Raw genomic sequence first — 24,809 nt, forward strand, 5'->3', positions numbered from 1 at the left:
AAGGGTGAGTAATTAATGACAGAATTTTCATTTTTGGGTGAACTAACCCTTTAAAGGCCCCCTGAAATCAAAATTGAAGTTTTTATTTTTAGCTTTTAGTGTGACTATGTTAGCCTTGAGGTTATGAATAAGCTGGTCTGTTCCAAAACAATGACAAAATTTGCATTTAAACGATATAAGCATTCAAAACTTACAGTCTCTCACTTCAGCTAAAATGGATCACAGATTTTTATGACATCATTGCGGACTTCCGCTACTCATCACATCTTCTGTCCAATCAAATACTCTCTAGAATCTGAAGCGTCCCACCCCCTACACTATAAATAGATGCTTAAACTGCTGAAATCGGTCAGCTGTTCACACATTTACTAATTATACATTGTGAATGGTACATAGCGCACTATATGCGATAGGAAACGATTCAGACAGTGTAAATATGCTTTCAGTTGAGGCGAATGAAGTCTGGTTTCACGTTCGTTTCACACGCAGACAACAAAACATATCGGACCCATTTGAATTCTGCACAGAATGCTGTATTTCAAAGCGATATGGAGGAGAATATGATGATAAACAGTTAGAGATTAGGAGGAAACTGTGGCTTTACTAAACAGAAAGGCTCTAGTCAAACTTTCATTTTTTTCGGCTTATACGCTAGGGGGCGCTATTACGCATCTTCTGAAAGAGTACAGTATCTCCTGATTAAAACACATGAGAAGAAGAAGCAGAAACGAGCGATCTCATATGTAAGCAGATGGATATGTAAAATAACGTGATCATCAACATTAAACATCATATAAATCAAAACTGCCAAATGTCACTGAATGAAATGTCGACCCATGACGAGCTATAGAACTGTTTGGGGTGTTGATGAACTCGATCTATTCGATCTGTGTTTGATTATCGCTCTGAATGTGATCTGGATGTAGTCTTTGACAACGTGATTTTCTCAGCTTTTTGCTCAATGTTTTTTTTTTTTATGAAATTACCCACATTCAAGTGTTGGTAAAAAAAGAAAGCATTTATAGAGCTAGAATATTTATGTATTTTTTGTTTGTTTAAAAGCAGAGGCTCGGTAAGATATTCATACAACAAAATATTTTGGGGGCCATGAACATTTAGTAAAAAAAAACGCTGGTGGGGAAAGAGTTAAATCTAATTTAATAAAATAATGAAAATCTAATTTAACTTTTTTAGAGCTTGGCATAACCTGACAATTTTTAATGATCTATTTGTTTATTATTGTATTGGTATACATGACATTTCCAGGTCTAAAAATCACACTTTTACAATTAGCCGAGCTATTATGATATTTCTAGGTTTTTCAAGACTGCGGGAATCCTGGTTCTTCAAAGAGGGGCATTTTGTTTGGGATTTACTGGATAAAAAAATAAATTAAAAAAACTCCCAATCTCTACTCGGTAAAGTATTTTAGAGCTTGGCATAGCTAGACAAATGTAAATTCATTTGAAATATCAATGTTTTTATTATTAATTTACATTACTTTTCCATGTCTAGAAATCACTAAATATCCAGGTTTCCAAGAATGTAGGAATCCTGGTTCTTCAAAGAGATGCATTTTGTTTTGGATTTAAAAAAAACTAATATTTATTTATTTTAATATACATTTTAAAGATTTTATTATTAACTTGCATGACTTTTACCATGTATAGAAAACCCCCACAAAATTAGTCTACCTACTCTCTCCTATATCCAGGATTTTCAAGATTGTGGGAATCCTGGTTTAAAATAAGGAGTGAATTAAAATAAGAAATATCTAGATGTGTTGTTGTTTTGGCTTATTTTAATGCTTGTTTAGTCTTATTTGAAATCGTTTTTGCAGCAGTTTGTCTTTTGTCAGTGAGTCTTTGAAACTGTGCAGAACTTAAAGTTGTTTAGTTTTGATTTAATCGAGTGTTTTAACTGGCTGTATTGTTCTGTTGTCATCAGGAGGATGTTGCGGAGGGCGAGCAGGTCCAGCCGCTCATGTCCTCGGCGGAGCGCAAGCAGAGGTGGGAGCAGGGCCAGGCCGACTACATGGGAATAGACTCTTTTGACAACATTCAGAAAAAGCTTGATGTTTTCCTGAAATAAAAATTCACAATTTTAAACACACCGAAATTCAGCTATGCAAGTGCGTCACATTGCGGTACGCTAACTCATCACACAAGCATTTATTGCCAGAACTTTACCTTTGAACCTGATGCAAAATGTGAATTCGTATATACTTAGTTCTGGGTCAATGTCAGCTTTCTCTTTCTCAAGCTCAACGTTTCAATATTTGAATGGTGTACTCGCCAGTGTTGCCAACTGTTTTCAATGGAAAGTAGCTAAAGCCTGCTTAAAGTTATTAAATGTCTCTGGATGATGTAATGTGCCACTTTACATCCATTTTCTCACTTACACTGAGTCCGAAAATGAATACTTCCCTACTATATAGTATGTGAAAAAGAGTACGCCAACAGAGTAGTATGTCCAAACGCATAGTATTCGAAAAAACAGTATGTGAAAAGTCCCCGGACGACCTACTACTTCCATCTTACTTTAAACTATATTATTGATGATTTTGTGACTTGGACGGTCCAAAAAGTTGCTAAATTGGTCTCTAGTCGCTTTAAAAAGAGACAACACTGGTACTCGTGTTTATCAAATTCACAATAATACATTTATACATCACCACGAGGTGATGTTCAATATGCTTTTATAAGGCTACTGATATGACTGTTCATCTCATGATATGCTTTTAAACATAAAGTATTATTCTTTTTATTTTTAGTGGGAAAAAATACATAATGCACCTTCAACTTGATGCACATCATGATGGCAATCTCAGCAGCCTATAGTTCTCTTTAAAAAAAAGACAAATACGTTTATTTTTCTCTACCTATTGTTCATTCAATCTGCATAAATGTTTCACTTTTTAGAGGCTTTTGAATGTCATAGCCTGGGGTTATTTTTCATATTCACATGTTGGATGGTGTATTTCTGTTTACAACAGTTGTTTCTGTGTTATTAAATCAATTGCCACTTGATTTTCTTGATTTTCCTTTTTTTTATATTTTTTTGTCTGTATTTTTCTTTTGTGTTTTTTTTTTGTATCTGTTTCCTTTTATTCAGTGTTACAGGGCCTTTTGTCCCCCGCCTACAAAATAAAGCTTTTGAAATGATCATGTGTGTTTGATAGCCATGCAAATTTACTGTAATGCATATATAAACACATACATTAATATTTGACCTCAACTGTCAGGAACATCTTCCACCAGAACCAGGTTTGTAATTGATGAAAACTAAAGGCATGAGTGTGATTTGGGTAAACAGCAATATATAGACTTTAAAGTGTTAAAAAAAAAAGAAAATATTCATTCATAAATTATATTACAGTGACACCCTGTGTTCCTTGGTGAAACTGCATCTTTACATGCATCGTTTTAGTGTATGTATTTATTATGAAATATTGTCGTCTTTATGAATCCTAAAAGTGAAACTGGTTTGTTAAAATAACAAAATATGGATTTGTTCTGGTGCGGTCTTTTATCTGTATTCTATATACACAGGTTACATGGGCACAATTTTTTTTTTAAATAAATAAAAAAACGGCAAACGTCACCCATATCAAAGTACTGACTACAGTGGTTATAGTTAACAATAACAAATAAATTCATAGACTATAAGTCTGAAGTCAATTAACTGTAAAAAAAGAAGGAAAAAAAAGAAAAGAAAAGTAAAACTACTTTTCAAAATACGACCATTTCAAATACGGTGTGCTAACCAATGCTAATTGTTTACATTTTTGGTTAAGGTAATACAATTCGTTATCATGAAATACATGAATTTATTTAGACTGTTTGTTTGTTGAAAGAAGAACGGAATGTTATTGATATTTTCATAACTTATGCTTGTGGCACCGCCCCCTTAAGCGCATTCGCTCTTTTAAAATAGGTAAACATACTGTAATTTGCATAATTCTTAAGACGTGCACACACGGCCCCGCCCCCGCCAGAGTTGTCAACACAGCTCAAGATGGCTCCGCTGCCGCTGGTGAGAGTCGCGCTGCTCATCGCCTTCTCGGTGTTTCTCACGCTCGTGCTGGGCTTCGGCCTGCCGTCCGTCCTCAACCTCTTCGCGCGACGCTGCGGCTTCCCGGAGGCGAGCGTCACCGAGTGCATCGTGCTCGTGTACGCGCTGTTCGTGCTGTACGTGGCGATGCCTCGGCTGCCCCGCGGGACAGTGAAGGTAAAGTACAGTGTGTGGGAAGCAGCGAACTCAGACTTCAATGAATGCTGTTATATATACAGTATCTGACATACACGATTTATGCAGTGTATGTGTGGTATACATGGTAGGCTACATTATGCAACATATGGCATAAAATATCTTGATAATTATGTATATTTGCTTATTTAATTAGTTTTTAATCTATTCATCAGCTATAAAAACTGGTCTGTTGCATGTATATATATATATATTATTTTTGCATATATATATATATTATTTTATATAATAATTGCATTATACAATAAAACAATACAACATTAAACAATTAAATACAGTTTCAAAAGTAATGTTATATGCAATTATTATATAAAAATAATGGTTTGTTTGTATTATTATTATTATTATTATAAAAATTGGTCGCATATAATTTGTAATTTTAGGGACCGTTTCAAAAGTAACATTTTAGATCATGTAAAAACTACTATACAACTTTAATTATAACTGTTATATTATAACATGCATTTTTATATATTGTAAAACGTAATTATTAGGGCTGTCAAAAGATTAATCGCGATTAATCGCATCCAAAATAAAAGTTTGTGTTTACATAATATATGTGTGTGTACTCTGTTAATTATTATTTATATATAAATACGCACACATTCATGTATATATTTAAGAAAAAAATATTATTTTTATATATAAAACATTTATATTTATATATATTATAGATTATATAAATGTATATACAGTATATACATGCAAATATTTCTTAAATATATACATGAATGTGTGTGTATGTATTTATATATAAATAATAATTAACAGAGTACACACACATATATTATGTAAACACAAACTTTTATTTTGGATGTGATTAATCGCGATTAATCTTTTGACAGCCCTAGTAATTATATAAAATAATGTTTTATTATTATTATAAAAATTGGTCACAGTTCATATATATTTCATTTGTAATTTAAGTAACGTTTCAAAAGTAACATTTTAGATCGTAAAAATTATGAAAAATAATCAAATTATAAATATTACGTTATGTTATAGCATCATGTTACATATTGTATTGTTATAGTGTATAACATAATTATTATATAAAATGTTATTATTATTATAAAAATTGGTCTCATATAATTAGTAATTTAAGCAATGTTTCAAAAGTAACATTTTAGATCATGTAAAAATTATGCAAAATAATGTAATTATAAATATTACGTTATGTTATAGCATCATGTTACATATTGTATTGTTATATTATATAAAAAATAATGTTTTGTTATTATTATAAAAATTTGTCATTTGTAATTTTAGGGACTGTTTCAAATGTAAAATTTTAGATAATGTAAAAACTATTAAAAAGTTATATATATATATATATATATATATATATATATATATATATATATATATATATATATATATATATATATATATATATATATATATATATATATATATATATATACGTACACACACACACACACACAGTATGTATATGAAGAACAGTATATGCGTTTGTGTATGTGTATATATATATATCAAATTTGTATTTGTCCTTAACAAAATACTGTATTAAAACAATCATTTATCTGAGTTGATCTTTTAAACCAATGCTGGTTATTGTATCAATGACTTAATGACTGATTTCAGATCAGCCGATCACAGTTCGAAAACCCCTGATTTAGTAAGAAATGGCAGGAATTGCATCTGAGATGAGGTGCTGGTTTATTTCTGGCCAGCGCAGTGAATTGTTGGCTCACTCGGTTGCAGTTGCACTGAATGCTGTGGCTTTATAAAGTAATATTGCATAACATTTCCTTTTTAGGTTGAAGGGAAAGCTGTGCTGGTTACCGGCTGTGACACTGGGTTCGGACTCGCCTTGGCCAAGCACTTTCACAAACTGGGCTTCACTGTGTTTGCAGGTTGTCTGTTTAAGGTAATGGTTCACCGGTTATACATCACTGCATAAGCTGATGAATAATCATTTATTCTGGAGGTATAAAGTCAAGGCTGCTTAAGATGATGAAACATATTTCACAACATTCTTACAAATCATTCTTACATAGTGGAAACAGTTGGTTTTGTGTGAAACCTTTTCATACCGTGCATCCGGAAAGTATTCACAGCGCTTCACTTTTTCCACATTTTGTAATGTTAGAGCCTAATTCCAAAATGGATTAAATTAATTATTTTACTCAAAATTCTACAAACAATAGCCCATAATGACAATGTGAAAGAAGTTTGTTTGAAATCTTTGCAAGTTGATTAAAAATAAAAAATGGAAGAAAAAAATCACATAAGTATTCACAGCCTTTTCCATGACACTCAAAATTGAGCTCAGGTGCTCCTGTTTCCACTGATCATCCTTGAGATGTTTCTACCATAGATATACATAATAAAGGCTAGATGTCTCGTCCACGCTGCTGGCCAATGGAGGTCGACGTCCGCACCTGGCGGCCATCTTGTCACAGTCAGCTCGCTTACTCGTAACATTAGGTGCGTTTACATGGAGCACTGTAATCGGTTTAAAAGTCCAATCCGAATGAAAATGCTGCATATAAACACCTCAATCGGAATAAAAATGGCCAAACCGAATGAAATTGTAATCGGTTTGAGAGGGGTGGGATAAACCTTTTCATGGACCGATCAAACGAAAAATTCCACCATGTAAACGACCTGATCCGATTACTGTGAGTGCACGTCTTTCTGTGACGTGATATACAGCGCTCACACCAGGCTAATGTTGACAAGAGAGGAAAGTTATTTTTTCTGAGGTATTCAACTTTTTTATTTCTTAACATGTTATGAACATGATGTTGGAATAATGACACAGACATAGCCTGGCTACACCATCTCATTTTGACAGCGTTTGTCCTATAGGCTTCAACTGCGCCTGACAGAAGAATTTATTTTTCTGAGGTGATTCTAATGGTGCGTTCACACCGGACGCGATTCGCGCGAGTGATTTACATGTTAAGTCAATGCAGAGACGCGAAATGGCATTCTGCGGCGCGATTCGCGCGATTGAGGCGGCGCGAAGGACACGAATTGAGCGTTTTGAACGCGTGAAACGCTCAAGTTGAAAAATCTGAACTTTGGCGGATATTTCGCGCCGCGTTAACCAATCAGGAGCTTGCTCTAGTAGTGACAACAATGAGGAGAAAATCTGTATATTAATATCTGGTTCAGACCATATGATTATCACTGTGATAACATTAAATGACATGAAACACAACCCAGTCTCTTTTTGTTAAATGCAAGTTTATGTATGATCAATAATACAAAAGTATAAGTAATGTATAACAAGCTATACATGAAATAAAGCAAACAATTCAGTCAAACATTCAAAGTCAGTGCTAGTAGGCTAACGTTACAACTGCAACGTACAGTTATAGCCTAAAAATATAAAGTAATGAAACTTATCTTTGCCCTCAGCCTAAACGATTTGCCAGGGAACAAATTATAGATCCATGAGACCAAAGATCGGCCGTTACAAGACGAATTATAGCTCGAGACACCACAGAGACATCAGAGCCAGCGGGAGACGGCAGAAGGACTGGCCGAGGAAAGGTTGCCCTCGCCGGCTTTGACGAGCGCTGAGCGCCGCTGATCCACTGGAGCTCACAACTCCGAAAACGCCAGATAAAATGTTTAAATAGGCACTCTTTATATAAATAAACCACAGATTTGAGCTTTAAACAACTACATTATCGACTGAAAAAGTCTTAAAACTACATTTTGTCACACATTAACAGTAGATTTTAACAAAAAAAAGACATGTAAACACAGCCCATGTCAGCCATTTCTCAATGAGACGAGCCGCTGGCGGAAGCCCCGCCCATGATGCGAATTCGCGCCTGTTGTGCAGTGAAGTTCACTCGCGATTGAAGCGAGTAAACTCAAAATGTTCAAGCGTCCACCTTTGCGCGATCAGCGCGAATCGCGTCCGGTGTGAACGCCACATTACACTTTACAACAAATAATGTATAGCTTTTATAAAACTGTATAAGTCGTGGTGGCCGTTGAGAGTTGCCATGGCAACCGGGAACATTCAAGCTGCTGGAGAGGACGTGTCAATATTTCTCTCTTGCTGCGTCCCAATTCGCATTATATCCGTACTAAATAGTATTCGAAAAAAGAATTAGTATCTCCCAAGTCGTAGTATGTTGAAAAGAGTATTCCAAAGATTCCCGGATGGTTTACTATTTCCGGTCAGAATCCGAAGTGCAGATCGATGCGCACTCTAATGGCTGATATTGCCCACAACCCATTGCGAGATGGACGAGGATTCGATTAGAACTACAAACGCGGATAAAAAGTGTTAAAAAACTACAAACATGACGGTTATGCGAGTCTGACGGTTAAGTGGAGAGGATTAGATAAAGTGGTTTGAGTGAGCAATTATCAGTATTTAACCTGAAGAAAAGATATTTATTCAATATTATCCACATTATATTTCTCCTTCAGCAGCATTGAGAACTTTTGTAATGATACGTTTGGCCATTAACTTTGCAAACACATGAGAGGAGTCTCTGCATTAAAGACCCACGAAAGGCAGATCATCGAGCGACTACATTTCTCTCCGATACGGTAGGAAATTAAATTGAAAGTGGGGGATTTGAACTGTGACGATGATTGACAGGGCAGTTTAAACGGTGACGGGACGCACGTAACAGAGTCCGTTAAAGATGACGAAGTAGTATGTCCCAAAGCTTGCATACTCTTCTGCTACACACTCAAAAGTATGTACTTTTTCTTCACAAAAAGAGTACATACTTTTAGGATGTAGTATAAGTAGGCGAATTGGGACGCAGCATCTGTTTCTCGTAAGTTATATATATTAAAAAAAGTCAACAACTGTTTCAAATTGGTTAAGTAACATTACCCACAGTTAACCTTTTGTTAATATTTATACCTCTGTGATTATGGTATCTCTCCTTAATCATCTGAAATATCTATGCGTTTAGTATGTAGTAATGATGCTGAGCACGTCTTGAATGCTTTCATTCATGTTTCACCATATATCCTATGTTTTTATTAATAATTTGAGTGCATTTTATTGTTAATTTTGTGTTTTTCAAAATAAATGTATTGAATTAATTTTGATTCGGCATTCATCATTCACAGCTGTAGAAATAGCCATTGTATAGGACATAAATTAGGTTAAACTACTGCATGTCCGCCCACAGAAAAACAAATAAATATAAAAATTACCAACACAGAACTATTGATCCACGAATGTCGCAGTTATTATAATTGGCAACGTTACGAATTTGATGCGACAGACAAACTGAAAGCGTCAGCACATGTAAACACCAAATCGGTTTAGATAACGTCTCATGTAAACAGTCCACAGAATCTTTCAATCGGAATGACAAAAAAGTGCGCATGTAAACGTGGCTCCTGTGTTTTAATGGTGCTTGCACTTTTTAAATAACCATAACTTGCTCAGTTTTCTACCAATTTTCAAACTGTTTGGTTTGTTATAAACGTCAGAGTTGTAGTTATGGCACTGCATACTTATGAAAAATTATTCTAAATTTGTTCAAGCATCCAGAATTACAGCCACGTTAATAACGTTTTTAAGAAACCAAACCATTTGTAAATCCTTCAAGATTTCAGCGAGATTTTGTGTTCGTGCAGATCACTCGCCTTACATCAGGTGCCACAGAGCCCGCCAGAAAGCTTGCCTGTGACAAGATGGCCGCCGGTGATGATGATATAGACTCCGCCATAAGACATCTAGCCTTTAATATGTATATATATGGTTTCTACAACTTGATTGGAGTCCACCTGTGGTAAATTCAGTTGATTGGGCATGATTTGGAAAGGCACACACTTGTCTATATAAGATCCCACAGTTAACAGTGCATGTCAGAGCACAAACCAAGCCATGAAGACCAAGAAATTGTCTGTAGCCTACATCTCAGAGACAGGATTGTATCGAGGCACAGATCTGGGGAAGGGTACAGAAAGATTTCTGCAGCATTGAAGGTCCCAATGAGCACAGTGGCCTCCATCAACCGTAAATGGAAGAAGTTTGGAACCACAAGGACTCTTCCTAGATCTGGCCGCCCGGCCAAACTGATCGATCAGGGGAGAAGGGCCTTAGTTAGGGAGGTGACCAAGAACCTGATGGTCACTCTGACAGAGCTCCAGCGTTTCTCTGTGGAGAGAGGAGAACCTTCCAGAAGAACAACCATCTCTGCAGCAACTCCTCAGTAAAATAGTCCTGCCAGAAAAATGCGGCTTTTTTGTGATTGTTGCGGGCAAAAATCCTTGATTATGCGGCACATTTTCTTAAAAAATGTGATGGAAAATGCAGGATGTTTATGCAATTTTATGCGATAAAATTGCGGGAACTTGCAAAAACTGCAGTTTGATGAAAAATAGAAAAAAACCACTACATCACAGAAAGTGCTGGGAATATTTAAGTTCTCATCTTGTTTTATTGAAGACCTTAATAAACACATGGCTCAAATTTACAAAACATTGAGTCAAACAAGTTCTGTAGCTTTACAAAAGGAATATACTACAACTTCCAAAAAAAATGAATAGATAACTTCCTGTTTTACAGAGGTAGCTTTACAAAACAGACATTTGAGTGCTTCCAATGCACAAAGTGCAATCTCTTAAAGGGTTAGTTCACCCAAAAATGAAAATTCTGTCATTAATGACTGACCCTCATGTCGTTCGACACCCGTCAGACCTCCGTTCATCTTCGGAACACAAATGAAGATATTTTAGTTGAAATCTGATGGCTCTGAAAGGCCTCCATTGGCACAATGCACTTTACACTCTCAAGACCCTTAAAAGGTACAAAAGACGTCGTTCCATCTCACTACAGTGGTTCTACAATAACTTTATGAAGCCACGAAAATAGTTTTTGTGCTAAAACCTAAATAACGACTTATATAGTGATGACCGATTTCAAAAAACAGAATCATGAAGCTTCAAAGCGTTATGAATCAGTGAGTCGATTCATGATCACGTGTCAAACTGCTGAAATCACGTGACTTTGGCGATCCAAACCGCTGAATCGACTCAAATCATAACACTTCCAAGCTTCATGATGCTGTTTTTTTTTTATCGGTCAACACACCGGGAAACAAATTTTTGTTGGCAAATGGGAATTTGCGTGCTTCATCATGGTTTCACCGATATCTATGGTTTCACCACGGGGTTTGCAGCTTTTCGATGACGTTCACATCGGGTAATTACCTCACTTCAAAACATTCCCATGGCAATAGGGGGAAATGGCGGATCTTGTGTGAAGTAAACTAGTGTGGCCGATATATCGATTTTTATATTTTATATTTTTATAAATAATTTTTACATGTATCGGCATCGGCCGATACAAGGCTGCTGCGTTCGCTGATATTTTTTTCAAGAGATTAAGTTAAGTGCACCTAAGCATTAAATGACTAGGTTGTAAATAGTTTTAAAAGTATAAAAGTTTTAAGTATAGTACAGTCAGTGTGCACTTTATTATGATGCTTGCTTGTTGATACTGTGCGCAATAGTGTAATTATTTTATTTATGCTTAAATATTTATTTTCAGAATTTAGTTTCACCACTGAACTCTTTTTTTCTTCTTCTACCTCACCTGTTTTTACTATTTGTTAAATATTGTTTTTTTTAGTTCAATAAATGTTCCTTTTTGAAATTTTAAATTGTTATCATCATGATCATTGTGTCATTTTTATGTTGTAAATTGATGGAGCAAAAGCAGTATCGGCTCCAAATATCGGTTCCAGAAAATCGGCAGCCCGTATCGGTCATCGGCTAAAGCTGATGAAAAAAAACGGTATCGGCATCGGCACTAAAAAATCCATATCGGTCGATCCCTAAAGTAAACTACAATTTTTCAACTTTCTGCTAATATATATTAAATTTTTGCAACGAAAATGTGGGGATTATGAAATCATGCTAGCCCAGCATATTTTGCACGCGGAAATAGGCAATTTACGTGGCGAAAGTGTGCCGTATTTGAAAAAATGTGGCCCCCGCATAAATATGCAGACTTTGGCTGATTATGCATTAAATCATGCGATCGCATAATCACGTTTTTCTGGAGGGACTGGTAAAAGGCTGTCTGGAGTTTGCCAAAAGGCACCTGAAGGACTGTCAGACCATGAGAAACAAAGGCCCCATTTACACTGCAAGGTTCAAGTGACCCAACTCCGATTTCCCGTCTTGTGTGTCACAGATCTGATATGACATGTGAACGTGTAAGCAGGAAAAAAACGCATGAATTCCGATATCCTCCGCTCGGATTCATGCCTCACTCATATGTGGGAATAAATCCGATATGATACGTGCATTTGCGTCTGCCATGTAAGCGTCAAATCGGATATTCCCCAGTAAATGCGAGTCGTGCGTCATTGAAAGAGGGACGGAGGCGAATGACGTCAACTCAGGTGGACACGAACTGCGATCATATGACAAGGGCTCTCCTCTTTTTGCTCTGCCTTACGAGAGCAATGTTTTGATAACCTTTAGAGATAGTGCGGAAAGCAAAACATTGAATAATCATCTTGTCTGCGTCCATTGCATATCTCGCCGTTTTACTTCCTTTTCCCAGTCAGAACGTCTTGGGCTGTTTCGCCAGTGTATAGTGTAAATGCAAATATTGGATACGGGTCGCTTTTAAAAGATGATGTAAGTGGGTCATCAAAAAAATCGGATACAGTCACCAAATTGGAATTGTGCATCAAGACCTGCAGTGTAAATGCGGCCCTAATTCTCCGTTCTGATGAAACAAAGATTGAACTCTTTGGCCTGAATGGCAGGAGGAAACCAGGCACCGCTCATCACCTGGCTAATCCCATCTCTACAGTGAAGCATGGTGGTGGCAGCATCATGCTGTGGGGATGTTTTTCAGCGTCAGGAACTGGGAGACTAGTCAGGATCGAGGGTAAGATGAATGCAGCAATGTACAGAGACATCCTTGATGATAACCTGCTCCAGAGCGTTCTGGACCTCAGACTGAGGCGAAGGTTCATCTTCCAACAGGACAACGACCCTAAGCACATAGCCAAGATAACAAAGAAGTGGCTACAGGAAAACTCAGTGAATGTCCTTGAGTGGCCAGAGCCCAGACTTGAACCCGATTGAACATCTCTGGAGAGATCTGAAAATCACTGTGCACCAACGCTCCCCATCCAACCCGATGGAGCTTGAGAGGTCCTGCAAAGAAGAATGGGAGAAACTGCCCCAAAATAGGTCCCAAGCTTGTAGAATCATACTCAAAAAGACTTGAGGCTGTAATTGGTGCCAAAGCTGCTTCTACAAAGTATCGAGCAAAGGCTGTGAATACTTATGTACATGTGATTATTTTTTTATTTTTAATAAATTTGCAAAGATATCAAACAAACTTCTTTCACGTTGTCATTATGGGGTGTTGTTTGTAGAATTTTGAGGAAAATAATGAATTTAATCCATTTTGAATTTAATCCATAATGAACAGCCTGTGTGCATTGTGGCACAGCATGCAGCGTCTGTAACGCCTGTTCTGTGTGTGTGTGTGTGTGTGTGTGTGTGTGTGTGTGTGTGTGTGTGTGTGTGTGTGTGTGTGTGTGTGTGTGTGTGTGTGTGTGTGTGTGTGTGTGTGTGTGTGTGTGTGTGTGTGTGTGTGTGTGTGTGGAATAAGGATGGAGAAGGAGCGAAGGATCTGGAGAGTGTCCACTCGGAGAAGCTGAAGGTGGTGCAGCTGGACGTCTGCAGTGAGGAGCAGGTCTCTCAGGCGCTTCAGTTCATCACTGCCAACCTGGAAGACTCGGAGAAAGGTGAGGGTTCTTTATGGATGATGAGTTCAAAGGTCATGTCGGAGAACCGGACAATAGTGATGGAAAAATGGGGACATATTTTAGTATTGCTTTATAGTATCTATTTTAATTTAGCTTTTATTTTTTAGGTTTTATAAAAAAAATTACATATAAAAATATATGCTTTTGCCAGTTTATTATTATTTTTAAATATTGATATTTATGCTTTATGCTTACTTTTTTTTAAATGTATTTTTAGGTTATAATGCCCTCTAGTGGTTAAAAAAAACTGCATGCATTTTGCAGAAGAACATTGTTTTGCTTTGGCTCTGCGGATGAATATGGTTATCATACTGCTCATAAAACATTCACTGCTAGACTTAAAGGGTTAGTTCACCCAAAAATGAAAGTTAACCCATGATTTACTCGCCCTAAAACCATCCTATGACATTCTTCTTTCAGACGAACACAATCAGAGTTATATTCAAAAATGTATGTAAAGTGTAACTGGGGTGACGATGATATCGGACGTAGCGTAAGCATTTTGAACTGGGAGAGGCGTTACACTTTCTTTGTAAGTTGAATATGGAAGGCGGTCCGCCTTTTACTTTATAACATGTTAAAAATTGATATTTTTCTTACACAAACACAACGCTTCAGAAGGCCTTTATTAACCCCCAGAGCCGTGTGGAGTACTTTTATAATGGATGGATGCACTTTTTTGGGCTGCCATTCACTGCCATTATAAAGCTTGCATTAGCCAGGACCTTTTTTTATAATACATTTTTAAGTACATTTCACATATGGAATTAAGTAAAATCTACTTAAAGCTGCTTTCTGTAACTTTTATAAAAATTATATAATGAGAATGTACAACATGAATCCATTTTCCAAACCGTGTTTTTGTCTTACCCTGGATCATTATGGTACACTTATAATAAGTGTTTATATTGGGACTATTTCAGACCGGTATGGTAGGAACCGCTGCGGAGGAGCACAGTCCTAGAGCCCTGCACTGGCCTCAAATCTAGGCCCAAGCCCAGCCCTGTCCTGAGATGCTGAGGCCCTAGCCCGGCCCTGTCCTGAGACGCTGAGGCCCTAGCCCGGCCAGTGTCCAACAGCTTATCAAAATTCTCGGGCAGAGTCCGACTGGAGCCTGTTTTTTTTTGTTGTTGTTGTTTTTTATCCTCCCTATCACACATTGTTGCAGCCATTAAAATAGTTCAGTTTTGTTTTTAATGTCAAAGTAGTTATATTTTGTTTTGTTTCTTTATTAAAGCTACACTGTGTAACTTTTTTAGTTTATTCTTAGCTAAAAACACTTAGTTCTTTCAAAAATATATGTGCTCATTAATGTATATTTACTTCTTTCAAGTAATAAAGTATTCTCGTAAGTTTATAATATGCCATTGAAAATACATACGGGTGAGGGGTTCGAATGCGGGTCGCCATGTTGCCCCTCCATCTTGAAAGTACATCAGCCAAAGAGGGACATACCCGTGAATTCAAGCTTCGCCTTTCGCGTTTTAACACTCGATGGCACCGTGTCGAATGTGGACGAGCTGGAACTGGAAGCCATGTTAATCTTGGACTAAATCGGCCACCGTAGGAGTTAAAAAGAAATCGGAATTGAGAGGAAGAGAAACTAATATTCACTGGATGGTCATATAGCTTTTAAATGCTAGATGGGGGGGAAATATCTCACAGTGTAGCTTTAAGTTAATTTAGAAAAATGTTTGAAGCATTTTTTTTGTTTGTTAAATTAAAGTTTTTGTTTTTTAAAGTGACGACCAAGCTGCCGCTGGCCGACAGGGAGTTAACCACATGTTTGATCAATTTAGCCTCTCACATCAACACTTGACTTGTCTTGCTTATAATAAAATCCAAAGATATAAAACACTTCCAAGCTTCACAATTTTACTATGACCACCACAGTAAAAAGGCATTTCTGAGGCAGGCTGATGCTGCTCACAACGGCGCTCGCAAACGAAACGGGCTACACAATCTAAACAAAAACTAAAAAAAAACATCCAGGTTGTCTTACCTTACACCTCTCCGCGAGATGAATATAAATCCGATCTTCAATTCCCGCGCTATATGCACATTTAACGGAGTTCATATGACAGATATGAACAGATATGAGCTGCATTTGATTCATCAGCTCAAGATCAAAGACCGCAATGTGAGAACGAGCGACCTAAGCACTGGTAAGAGCAATTAGTCTCATTAGTTTTAATGAAGATGATTGTGTTTTAGAGCACCTTAGACTATTTTCAGTTTCACTTGTGGCCGTTTGCGTGTTGGTTTGCTTTACTGCGGCGATGCGAGTTGCATAGCGCCGTACTCTAAACACTGTGCGAGCCAGTCTTGACAGTGGTGGTATCCTGGTCACATGTTATTTCCACCAGCGCAGCACATCTCATTGTTTCTTTTAATTAATGAATGTCTAAAATATAAAACGAAGGAGAACCTGGGGCTCGGGCAGAAATGCAGGGCTCTACACAGTCCCTGCCTGACTCGCCATAGACATAAACAGAGAGAAGTAGCTCCGGCTGTGAGAATGCAGTTCTGTTTATTAACCGCGCAAAAAGTTACGGACTGCAGCTTTAACTAAGTTAAGTAAAATTAACAAAGAAAATAAGTCATTTTAACTTGGCCAGTAAACGGTTTACATTTACATTTATTAATTTAGCAGACGCTTTTATCCACAGCGAGGAATACAGGAAGTGATCCGTTATGAAGAGGCGAGACGTCACAAAAAATGCCTGAAATATTACGTTTTGGACATTACCCAGAGCAGCACAGGCTAGAATAGGGAGGAAATAGAGATTTTTTTTTTTTTTTTAAAGCTACACTGTGTAACTTTTTTAGTTTATTCTTAGCTAAAAACACTTAGTTCTTTCAAAAATATATGTGCTCATTAATGTTTATTTACTTCTTTCAAGTAATAAAGTATTCTCGTAAGTTTATAATATGCCATTGAAAATACATACGGGTGAGGGGTTCGAATGCCGGTCGCCATGTTGCCCCTCCATCTTGAAAGTACATCAGCCAAAGAGGGACATACCCGTAAATTCAAGCTTCGCCTTTCGCGTTTTAACACTCGATGGCACCGTGTCGAATGTGGACGAGGTCGAACTGGAAGCCATGTTAATCTTGAACTAAATCGGCCACCGTAGGAGTTAAAACAAAATCGGAATTGAGAGGAAGAGAAACTAATATTCACTGGATGGTCATATACCTTTTCACCACTAGATGGGGGAAAATATCACACAGTGTAGCTTTAAGATGCAGAAGAGGTGAGTTTTCAGCCGTCTTCTGAATGTTGTCAGTGATTCTGCATTCCGGGTGGAGGTGGGAAGATCGTTCCACCAGCAGGAAACGGTGAATGAAAATGTTCTGGAAAGGGATTGCATGCCTCTTCATGTCGCTCCTTAGCTGAGCGAAGGCTTCCGGTGGGAGTGTAGACTTGTAGGAGCGAGTCAAAGTCGGTTGAGGAATTTCTACTTAGTTGTAGTTTCCTTTGCAATACTTTTTACTCAAACAATATAACACTGAAATAAACCATGATTTTAAAGTGTATGCTTTAGAAATATCTAAGTAAATCATAACTACCATAACTTAGGGTGACCAGACGTCCCCGTTTTCCGGGGACAGACCCGGTTTTTGGTGTTCTGTCCCCGACTGGAAATGTCCCCGTTTTACAGCTCGTTCAAAACACAGATATATTGCAAAAAAACGCCCAACCATAATACAGAAGCTGCTGGTTATAGGAGCAATCGTGCAGTAGTGATTGTCACCAGCAGATGGCGCTGTGAGATACACTGACTCTACTTGGACTATGAAGAACGTAACCGAGAGCAGAACCCCCGAAAAGTTCCGCGGTCGCAAAGCAATGATTACCACACATCTGAACTATAAATATAAAAAAACATAAACAATTACACTTGTAAAAAATACATGCCCAGAATACATACTTTCTGCTTAAAATAAGCCTAAAATGCAAAACAACAAGACCTATTAAGGATAGTAAGAATTATTTTCAAGCTAAAACGTAAACAAAACATAAAAAATAATTCATATAGTATAAACTTGTGAAAATATTAAATACAATTATAAAATCTTACAATATTTGTAAATAGTTTTATTTATCACATTATGTTGTTTTATTTTTGTAGTGTGCTTTTGTTGTCATGTTATAATATTGTTTTGAACTGCTTGTGATTTACAATGGTTACTATTAACTGTTTTCATTGTTTGTTTGTTTTTTGCGGGTGCGTTGAATTAAATCCAGACCAAAAATCCTAATAATCAAACTAAATCATAATAATTATTAATGTTAATAATAATATAGAGAGCCCACAACAACAAAAATATTCAAAAATGTATTGTCCCCGTTTTTACAAATTAGGTTTTAGTGGTATTTTGACCGGTTGCCATTTCAGAAATCTGGTCACCTTTACCATAACTACATCTGAACACACAGACCTCAATACTTGATACACAATACACAGTGACGGTAACATTCGATGGATTGTTTCTGAGTATGAATGTGTCATTTTGAGTAGAAAAATGAACTACAAAACCAATGATAAAACAGTGCTGGAAAACAGCGAAACCCCAGTGCATGATGGGATAAAATTATTGACTACAGGGGAACAGATGGAAAGTGACTAATATATCTAGCATAAAACAACACAAGCAGGTTGATGCAAGTATTGTTGGGTCTTTTAGACTGCAAACTGCCCCAGGGGCCACAAGGGGGTGCTAAGTGTCTATGAAAAAATTGAGTGGAAAAAAGATGCTACAAAATGTGGATTGTCATTTGCAAAGTATGAGAATATTACTGTTTTATTATGATTTCTAAAGCTTTCTAAAAAACAAAAAAATCGTGATTATTCCAAACCGACTGTGTGTATTTATGTTTTCATAACGGTCTCAGGATGTGTGATGATCTGAATTGCACAAACCTGAGCTTGAGTGTGTGTGTGTGTGTGTGTGTGTGTGTGTGTGTGTGTGTGTGTGTGTGTGTGTGTGTGTGTGTGTGTGTGTGTGTGTGTGTGTGTGTGTGTGTGTGTGTGTGTGTGTGTCTTGTGCAGGTCTGTGGGCTGTGGTCAACAATGCTGGCATCTCCACATTCGGTGAGGTGGAGTTCACGACCATGGACACATACCGGCAGGTGTCAGAGGTCAACCTGTGGGGCACCATCAGAGTCACCAAAGCCTTTCTGCCTCTCATCCGCAGGGCCAAAGGTGAAATAAACCCACTGCACAATATATGCATGAGAATGTGTCCGGTGTTAGTTTGAATGAACTCTGAGGTGCAGATAATGTCATTTGGCTGAGATTAACTCAGAAGCTGTTAATGTTTCCCTGCACTTCTGTTAGTCTTTCCCTGAATTAAAGGAATGATTGGATCTCAGTGGATCAATGATTAAAGCAAATGGACTTTGGAGTGTGTCGCCTGACAAAGACTTTTGTGTTTTCTGCAATCCAACATTTTCAGTCAATTTTTATTATTTTTAATTTTTCAAAATGGCACCGTGGAATATGCTTTTGACACACTTGATGACAGTCCTGATTCGATCACAACTCTCTCTCCAAAGTTTCTTTGTATAATTTCAAAATATATATATATATATATATAGTGACTTTATTACCAAAAGTATTGGGACACCCCTCCAAATCATTGAATTCAGGTGTGCCATGGCCACAGGTGTGTTAATCAAGCACTGGGCCTGCAGACGCTTCTACAAACATTTATGAGAGAATGGGTCGCTCTCAGGAGCTCAGAGAACTCAAGTGTGGTACTGTGATCAGTTGCCACCTGTGCAATAAGTCCATTCGGGAAATTTCCTCACTACTAAATATTCCACGCTCAACTGTTAGTGGTTTTATAACAAGGTGGAAGCAATTGAGAACAACAGCAACTCAGCCATGAAGTGGTAGGCCACGTAAAATCACAGAGCGGGGTCAGCGTATGCTGAGGGTCACTAGCTACAGTCAATAGCCACAGACCTCCAAACTTCATGTGGCCTTCAGATGAGCTCAAGGACAGTGTGTAGAGCTTCATGGAATGGGTTTCCATGGCCGAGCAGCTCATCCAAGCTCTGGAGTGACCAATCACGCTTCTCTGTCTGCCAATCCGATGGACGAGTCTGGGTTTGGCGGTTGCCAGGAGAACGGGACTTGTCGGACTGCAGTGTGTCACGTGTAAAGTTTGGTGGAGGGGGGATTATGGTGTGGGGGTTGTTTTTCAGGGGTTGGGTTTGGCCCTTAGTTCCAGTGAAAGGAACTCTTGATGCTTCAGCATACCAAGACATTTTGGACAATTTCATGCTCCCAACTTTGTGGGAACAGTTTGGGGACGGCCCTTTCCTGTCCCAACATGACTGACCAGTGCACAAAGTGTCGGTCCATAAAGACATGATGAGCGAGTTTGGTGAGGAGGAACTTAACTGGCCTGCACTCTATATATATATATGAATTTAAATATTTAATATTTTACAGGTTAAATAAAAATCAAAGATATAATAATTGTATTTATTTACAAACCTCACTTGTTTGTAATGTGTACACATCCGTTCAAAAGTTTGTAGTCAGTAAGATTTTTTTTAGAAAAATGTATTAAATTGTTTAAAATTGACAGTAAATGCATTTATAATGTTTTTAATTTGAAAAATTTGAAAAATTATCAGGTTCCACAAAAATTTGAAGCAGCTCAACTGTTTTCAACATTGATAATAATCATAAATGTTTCTTGAGCAGCAAATCAGCATATGAGAATGATTTCTGAAGGATCATGTGACACTGAAGACTGGAGTAATGATGCTGAAAATTCAGCTTTGATCACAGGAATAAATTACATTTTACAATATATTACATAGAAAACAGCTATTTTGAATGGTGATAATATTTTACAGTATTATGTTTATTTCACTTGACTACATAAATACACCCTTGATGAGCATAAAGGACAAAACCCCAAACCCCACGTGTGTAGTCCTCTGCAGCCTCACTTATTTGTGTTGTGTTTTGGTTCCAGGTCGTGTGGTGAACATCGCTAGCATGTACGGCAGAATGGGAAACGCTCTCCGATCCCCTTACTGTGTTTCCAAATACGGAGTGGAGGCTTTTTCTGACTGTCTCAGGTATGAAATGAAGGCTTGGGGCGTCAATGTTATCGTCATTGAGCCCGGAAACTTTATCATGGCCACGGGAATCCTAACACGCGACATAGTCACGACAACAGCAGAGAAGCTGTGGAAGGAGGCGCCCCCTGGTGTGCAGGAGGACTATGGGAAAGCTCACTTTGAGCAGTACATGGCTCTTATGCGCTCCTACTGCAACAGCGGCCAGCGAGAAATTGAGCCGGTGTTAGACGACATCGCGGACGCCATCACGTCCAAACGGCCATACACACGCTACAACCCTATGGAGCCGCACTGGTGGATCCGCATGCAGATAATGAGCCACCTTCCTGCGGCCGTCTCAGACAGACTCTACTTCTAATGCCACCTAATATTTCATCAATGAAGTGTTCATATATGACGTATTGAATGCAGTCTAATCAGTATACAACTGTAATTAAGAAAAAGAATCACACAAATCTTAAAGTGCCGCTATTATGCTTTTTTCAGATTACCTTTCATGAGTGTGTAAAATGGCAGATTGTGAATGTAAGAGGTCTGCAAAGTTTCAAAGATCAAAGTGCAGATAAATGGAGTCTCCCAAAAGAATGAAGCGTTCTGACCAATCAGAGCAGAGTAGACCAATCACAACAGACTGGGCCATCTGACCAATCAGAGCAGAGTAGACCAATCACAACAGACTGGGCCATCTGACCAATCAGAGCAGAGTAGACCAATCACAACAGACTGGGCCATCTGACCAATCAGAGCAGAGTAGACCAATCACAACAGACTGGGCCATCTGACCAATCAGAGCAGAGTAGACCAATCACAACAGACTGGGCCATCTGACCAATCAGAGCAGAGTAGACCAATCACAACAGACTGGGCCGTCTGACCAATCAGAGCAGAGTAGACCAATCGCAACAGACTGGGCCATCTGACCAATCAGAGCAGAGTAGACCAATCACAACAGACTGGGCCATCTGACCAATCAGAGCAGAGCGGACCAATCACAACAAACTGGGCCATCTGACCAATCAGAGCAGAGTAGACCAATCACAACAGACTGGGCCATCTGACCAATCAGAGCAGAGCAGACCAATCACAACACACTGGGCCATCTGACCAATCAGAGCAGAGCAGGCTCTCAGAAAGGAGGGGTTTAGAGAGACTGAATCCTTCTGATGCTGCAGTGTGTATTGAGAAAATATAAGTGTTTTTAGACCTAAATTAAGAGCCTTTAATAGAGCATAATAGGGGCACTTTGAAGGAATATTCTGGGTAAAATAAAACAAAAATTATAGACGCCTTGTATGGCCTACTACAGGAAATAAGGTCAACATAAGACATAAGTCAACATTATTTTGCCCCAAATATTCGAGTTTAAATGTATGCACTTTGATTCACTTTATCATATTTAATATTTTGGAAATGTGAACGCATTAGAGTTTTTAGATTTGGTCGTGCAGACATTTCCCTTCAGCATTCCCTTCACTTCCAACAATCTGGATCATTCGATTATGAGATATTATGAGATCAATCCCCATCCACATCTACGAATAAACGTTGTGCTGCTGAAACATTTCGCATGTTGAAATAAATCGTGTGTGCAGCATCCCAAATCGCATACTTCTGCTACGCTATAAAATGATGTCCTTTTCTGACTGGCTGTGTTTAAAATAGCACACTAGCACACTAATCCTACTGCTGCTGCTGCAGTGTACACTAAAGTTTGGGGTCAGTAAGATTTTATTATGTTTCTGAAAGAAGTATCTTATGCTAACCAAGGCTACATTTATCTTATCGTCATTAGAGTAAAATTGTTGAAATATTATATTACAATTTAAAATGTATTGAAAATATATTAAAGTGTGATTTATTCCTGTGGTCAAAGCTGAATTTATCATCATTACTCCAGTCTTCAGAGTCACATGACCCTTCAGAAATCATTCTCATATGATGATTTGCTTACTTCAGCGATTAGCATTACGTTTTTATCAGTAGAAACACGGTAGTATATTTGAATGATCGCCCCTTTTTTATTATTATAAAACTATAATTTATTTTATAAAAATGAAAACGACGGTGGGGTGGGGGCGGTGATGTAACCGGTAGGCGTGGCTTGGGAATGGCCTCATAGGGCAGCGAAGCAAGTGCATTCTGGGAGTTGTTGTCTTTCATCCATATGAGCCAAAAATACATTTTCTGTCTTTTCTCAGTCTAGAAGGCACCAACCTCGAAAATAATTTCACATTTGAATGACCCAATTTAAATAAACATTCATCTTTCCAGCGCTGAAGTACCCCTTTACCAAACATTTCTGATTATTATCAATGTTGAAAACAGTTGTGCTGCTTCATATTTTTGTGGAAACTGAGATACATTTATTTCTGGATTATTTAATTATTTGAAATTGAAATCTTGTGTGATCAATTGAATGTGTCCTTGCTGGAAAAAGCAAGTGTCCTTCTTTACTGTGTGCTAAAAATAATGCTGACCCCAACATAACAGTGAAGGCCTCACTGAATTAATGTGATAAGATCATATGACAACAATGTAATATAAAACCGCTCAAATCTGAGGAATAACGCCTGTTTTACTTACTCTCTGAAATGTACATTGTATACAATGCATACTGTACTCTAGTGAGCTAGTACTCCATTTTGAACATGGCCAGAATTCTAACGCTGCCTTCACGTGCCATCGGAATAATCATAAATACAGAGTTTCCTAGGGAAAAAATGCACATGACCGCCCTCTGATGTCGTGTTTACCACTGGGAAGTTCGGAAATAATGCTGCGTTCCAGGCTGGTTTTTGAGCCCGTAAATCACGACTTCAAACCACGACTCACGACTTTTTTAGCGTTCAGGCAATGTCACGCCAAACTGCCTGAGCACAAGGAATTGTGGTAGCTAGATGTAAACAAAGCATGGCAGACTAGGGATCGACCGATATGGATTTTTTTAGTGCCGATGCCGATACCGATTTTTTTTCATCAGCCTTAAGGCCCGGGTATACTTCACACCCCGTCCACGCGCAGCCCAAATTTTGTGACCGTGCGGACGGTCCGCGTGCAACAGCGCATGCGCCAGCAGTACAGAAGAGTCCACTAGGTGGCAATAAACACAGTATTGAGCACAGTGTTCAGCCGTCGAAGAAGAGTGTGCAAAGACCGGTTTAAAAACAACACGCTTGGAAAAAAAAGAGAGAATTTTTGATTCTTCAGTGTTTCTTCCAAACTATGTAGCAATGGTGGATGCACTACAGTTCTTCTCCGATCATGCCCAGCAAATGTCCCGTTGATGACAGGACTCAGTGCTGCCCTCCGATGTCTGGTGGAGCATAGACACTTTTTTACTGCGCATGTGTCGAACGCGATCCTCCGCGCGCATCCGTTGTGTAGTATACTTTGAAAGACGCGCGGACAGGGCTGCGCGCGTGACGCGTTCTGGCGCGGTAAGTGAAGTATACCCGGGCCTTTAGCCGATGACCGATACGGGCTGCCGATTTTCTTGAGCCGATATTTGGAGCCGATACTGCTTTTGCTCCCTCAATTTACAACATAAAAATGACACAATGATCATGATGATAACAATTTTACAAGTCTAAATTTAAAAAAAGGAACATTTATTGAACTAAAAAAAAACAATTTTTAACAAATAGTAAAAACAGGTGAGGGAG

At 38.1% G+C, this 24,809-nt stretch overlaps 2 protein-coding genes across 3 annotated transcripts in view; both read left to right on the forward strand.

Moving 5' to 3' along the window:
• gyg1b (glycogenin 1b) overlaps nt 1-3,688 on the forward strand; it is a 31,848-nt gene extending 28,160 nt beyond the window's left edge. Inside the window, exon 7 of one of the 2 annotated variants that reach the window (XM_079805998.1) lies at nt 1,948-3,332. In XM_079805998.1, the coding sequence (XP_079662124.1) occupies nt 1,948-2,091 (144 nt within the window). In that variant the 3' untranslated portion in view covers nt 2,092-3,332. Of the gene's footprint in view, nt 1-1,947 lie in introns of both variants that reach the window. The other variant, XM_079805997.1, reaches the window with a different exon arrangement.
• bdh1 (3-hydroxybutyrate dehydrogenase, type 1) lies at nt 3,099-24,809 on the forward strand. The gene is made up of 5 exons (XM_079805996.1): nt 3,099-4,230; nt 6,053-6,163; nt 13,880-14,015; nt 19,094-19,246; nt 21,039-24,809. The coding sequence occupies exons 1-5, from the start codon at nt 4,018-4,020 to the stop codon at nt 21,503-21,505; spliced, it is 1,080 nt and encodes a 359-aa protein (XP_079662122.1). The 5' UTR covers nt 3,099-4,017; the 3' UTR covers nt 21,506-24,809.

This window comes from Gobio gobio (genome assembly GCF_949357685.1).
Source record: "Gobio gobio genome assembly, chromosome: 23".
NCBI classification, from domain to species: Eukaryota; Metazoa; Chordata; class Actinopteri; order Cypriniformes; family Gobionidae; genus Gobio; species Gobio gobio.

What these genes read in the sequence shown, in the direction of transcription:
- bdh1 (XM_079805996.1), top strand. Translation starts at nt 4,018, where the DNA reads ATGGCTCCGCTGCCGCTGGTGAGAGTCGCGCTGCTCATCGCCTTCTCG. An exon ending in TTGCAGGTTGTCTGTTTAAG is followed by an intron (nt 6,164 to 13,879) that starts GTAATGGTTCAC and finishes GTGTGGAATAAG; the next exon opens with GATGGAGAAGGAGCGAAGGA. An exon ending in TCTCATCCGCAGGGCCAAAG is followed by an intron (nt 19,247 to 21,038) that starts GTGAAATAAACC and finishes TTTTGGTTCCAG; the next exon opens with GTCGTGTGGTGAACATCGCT.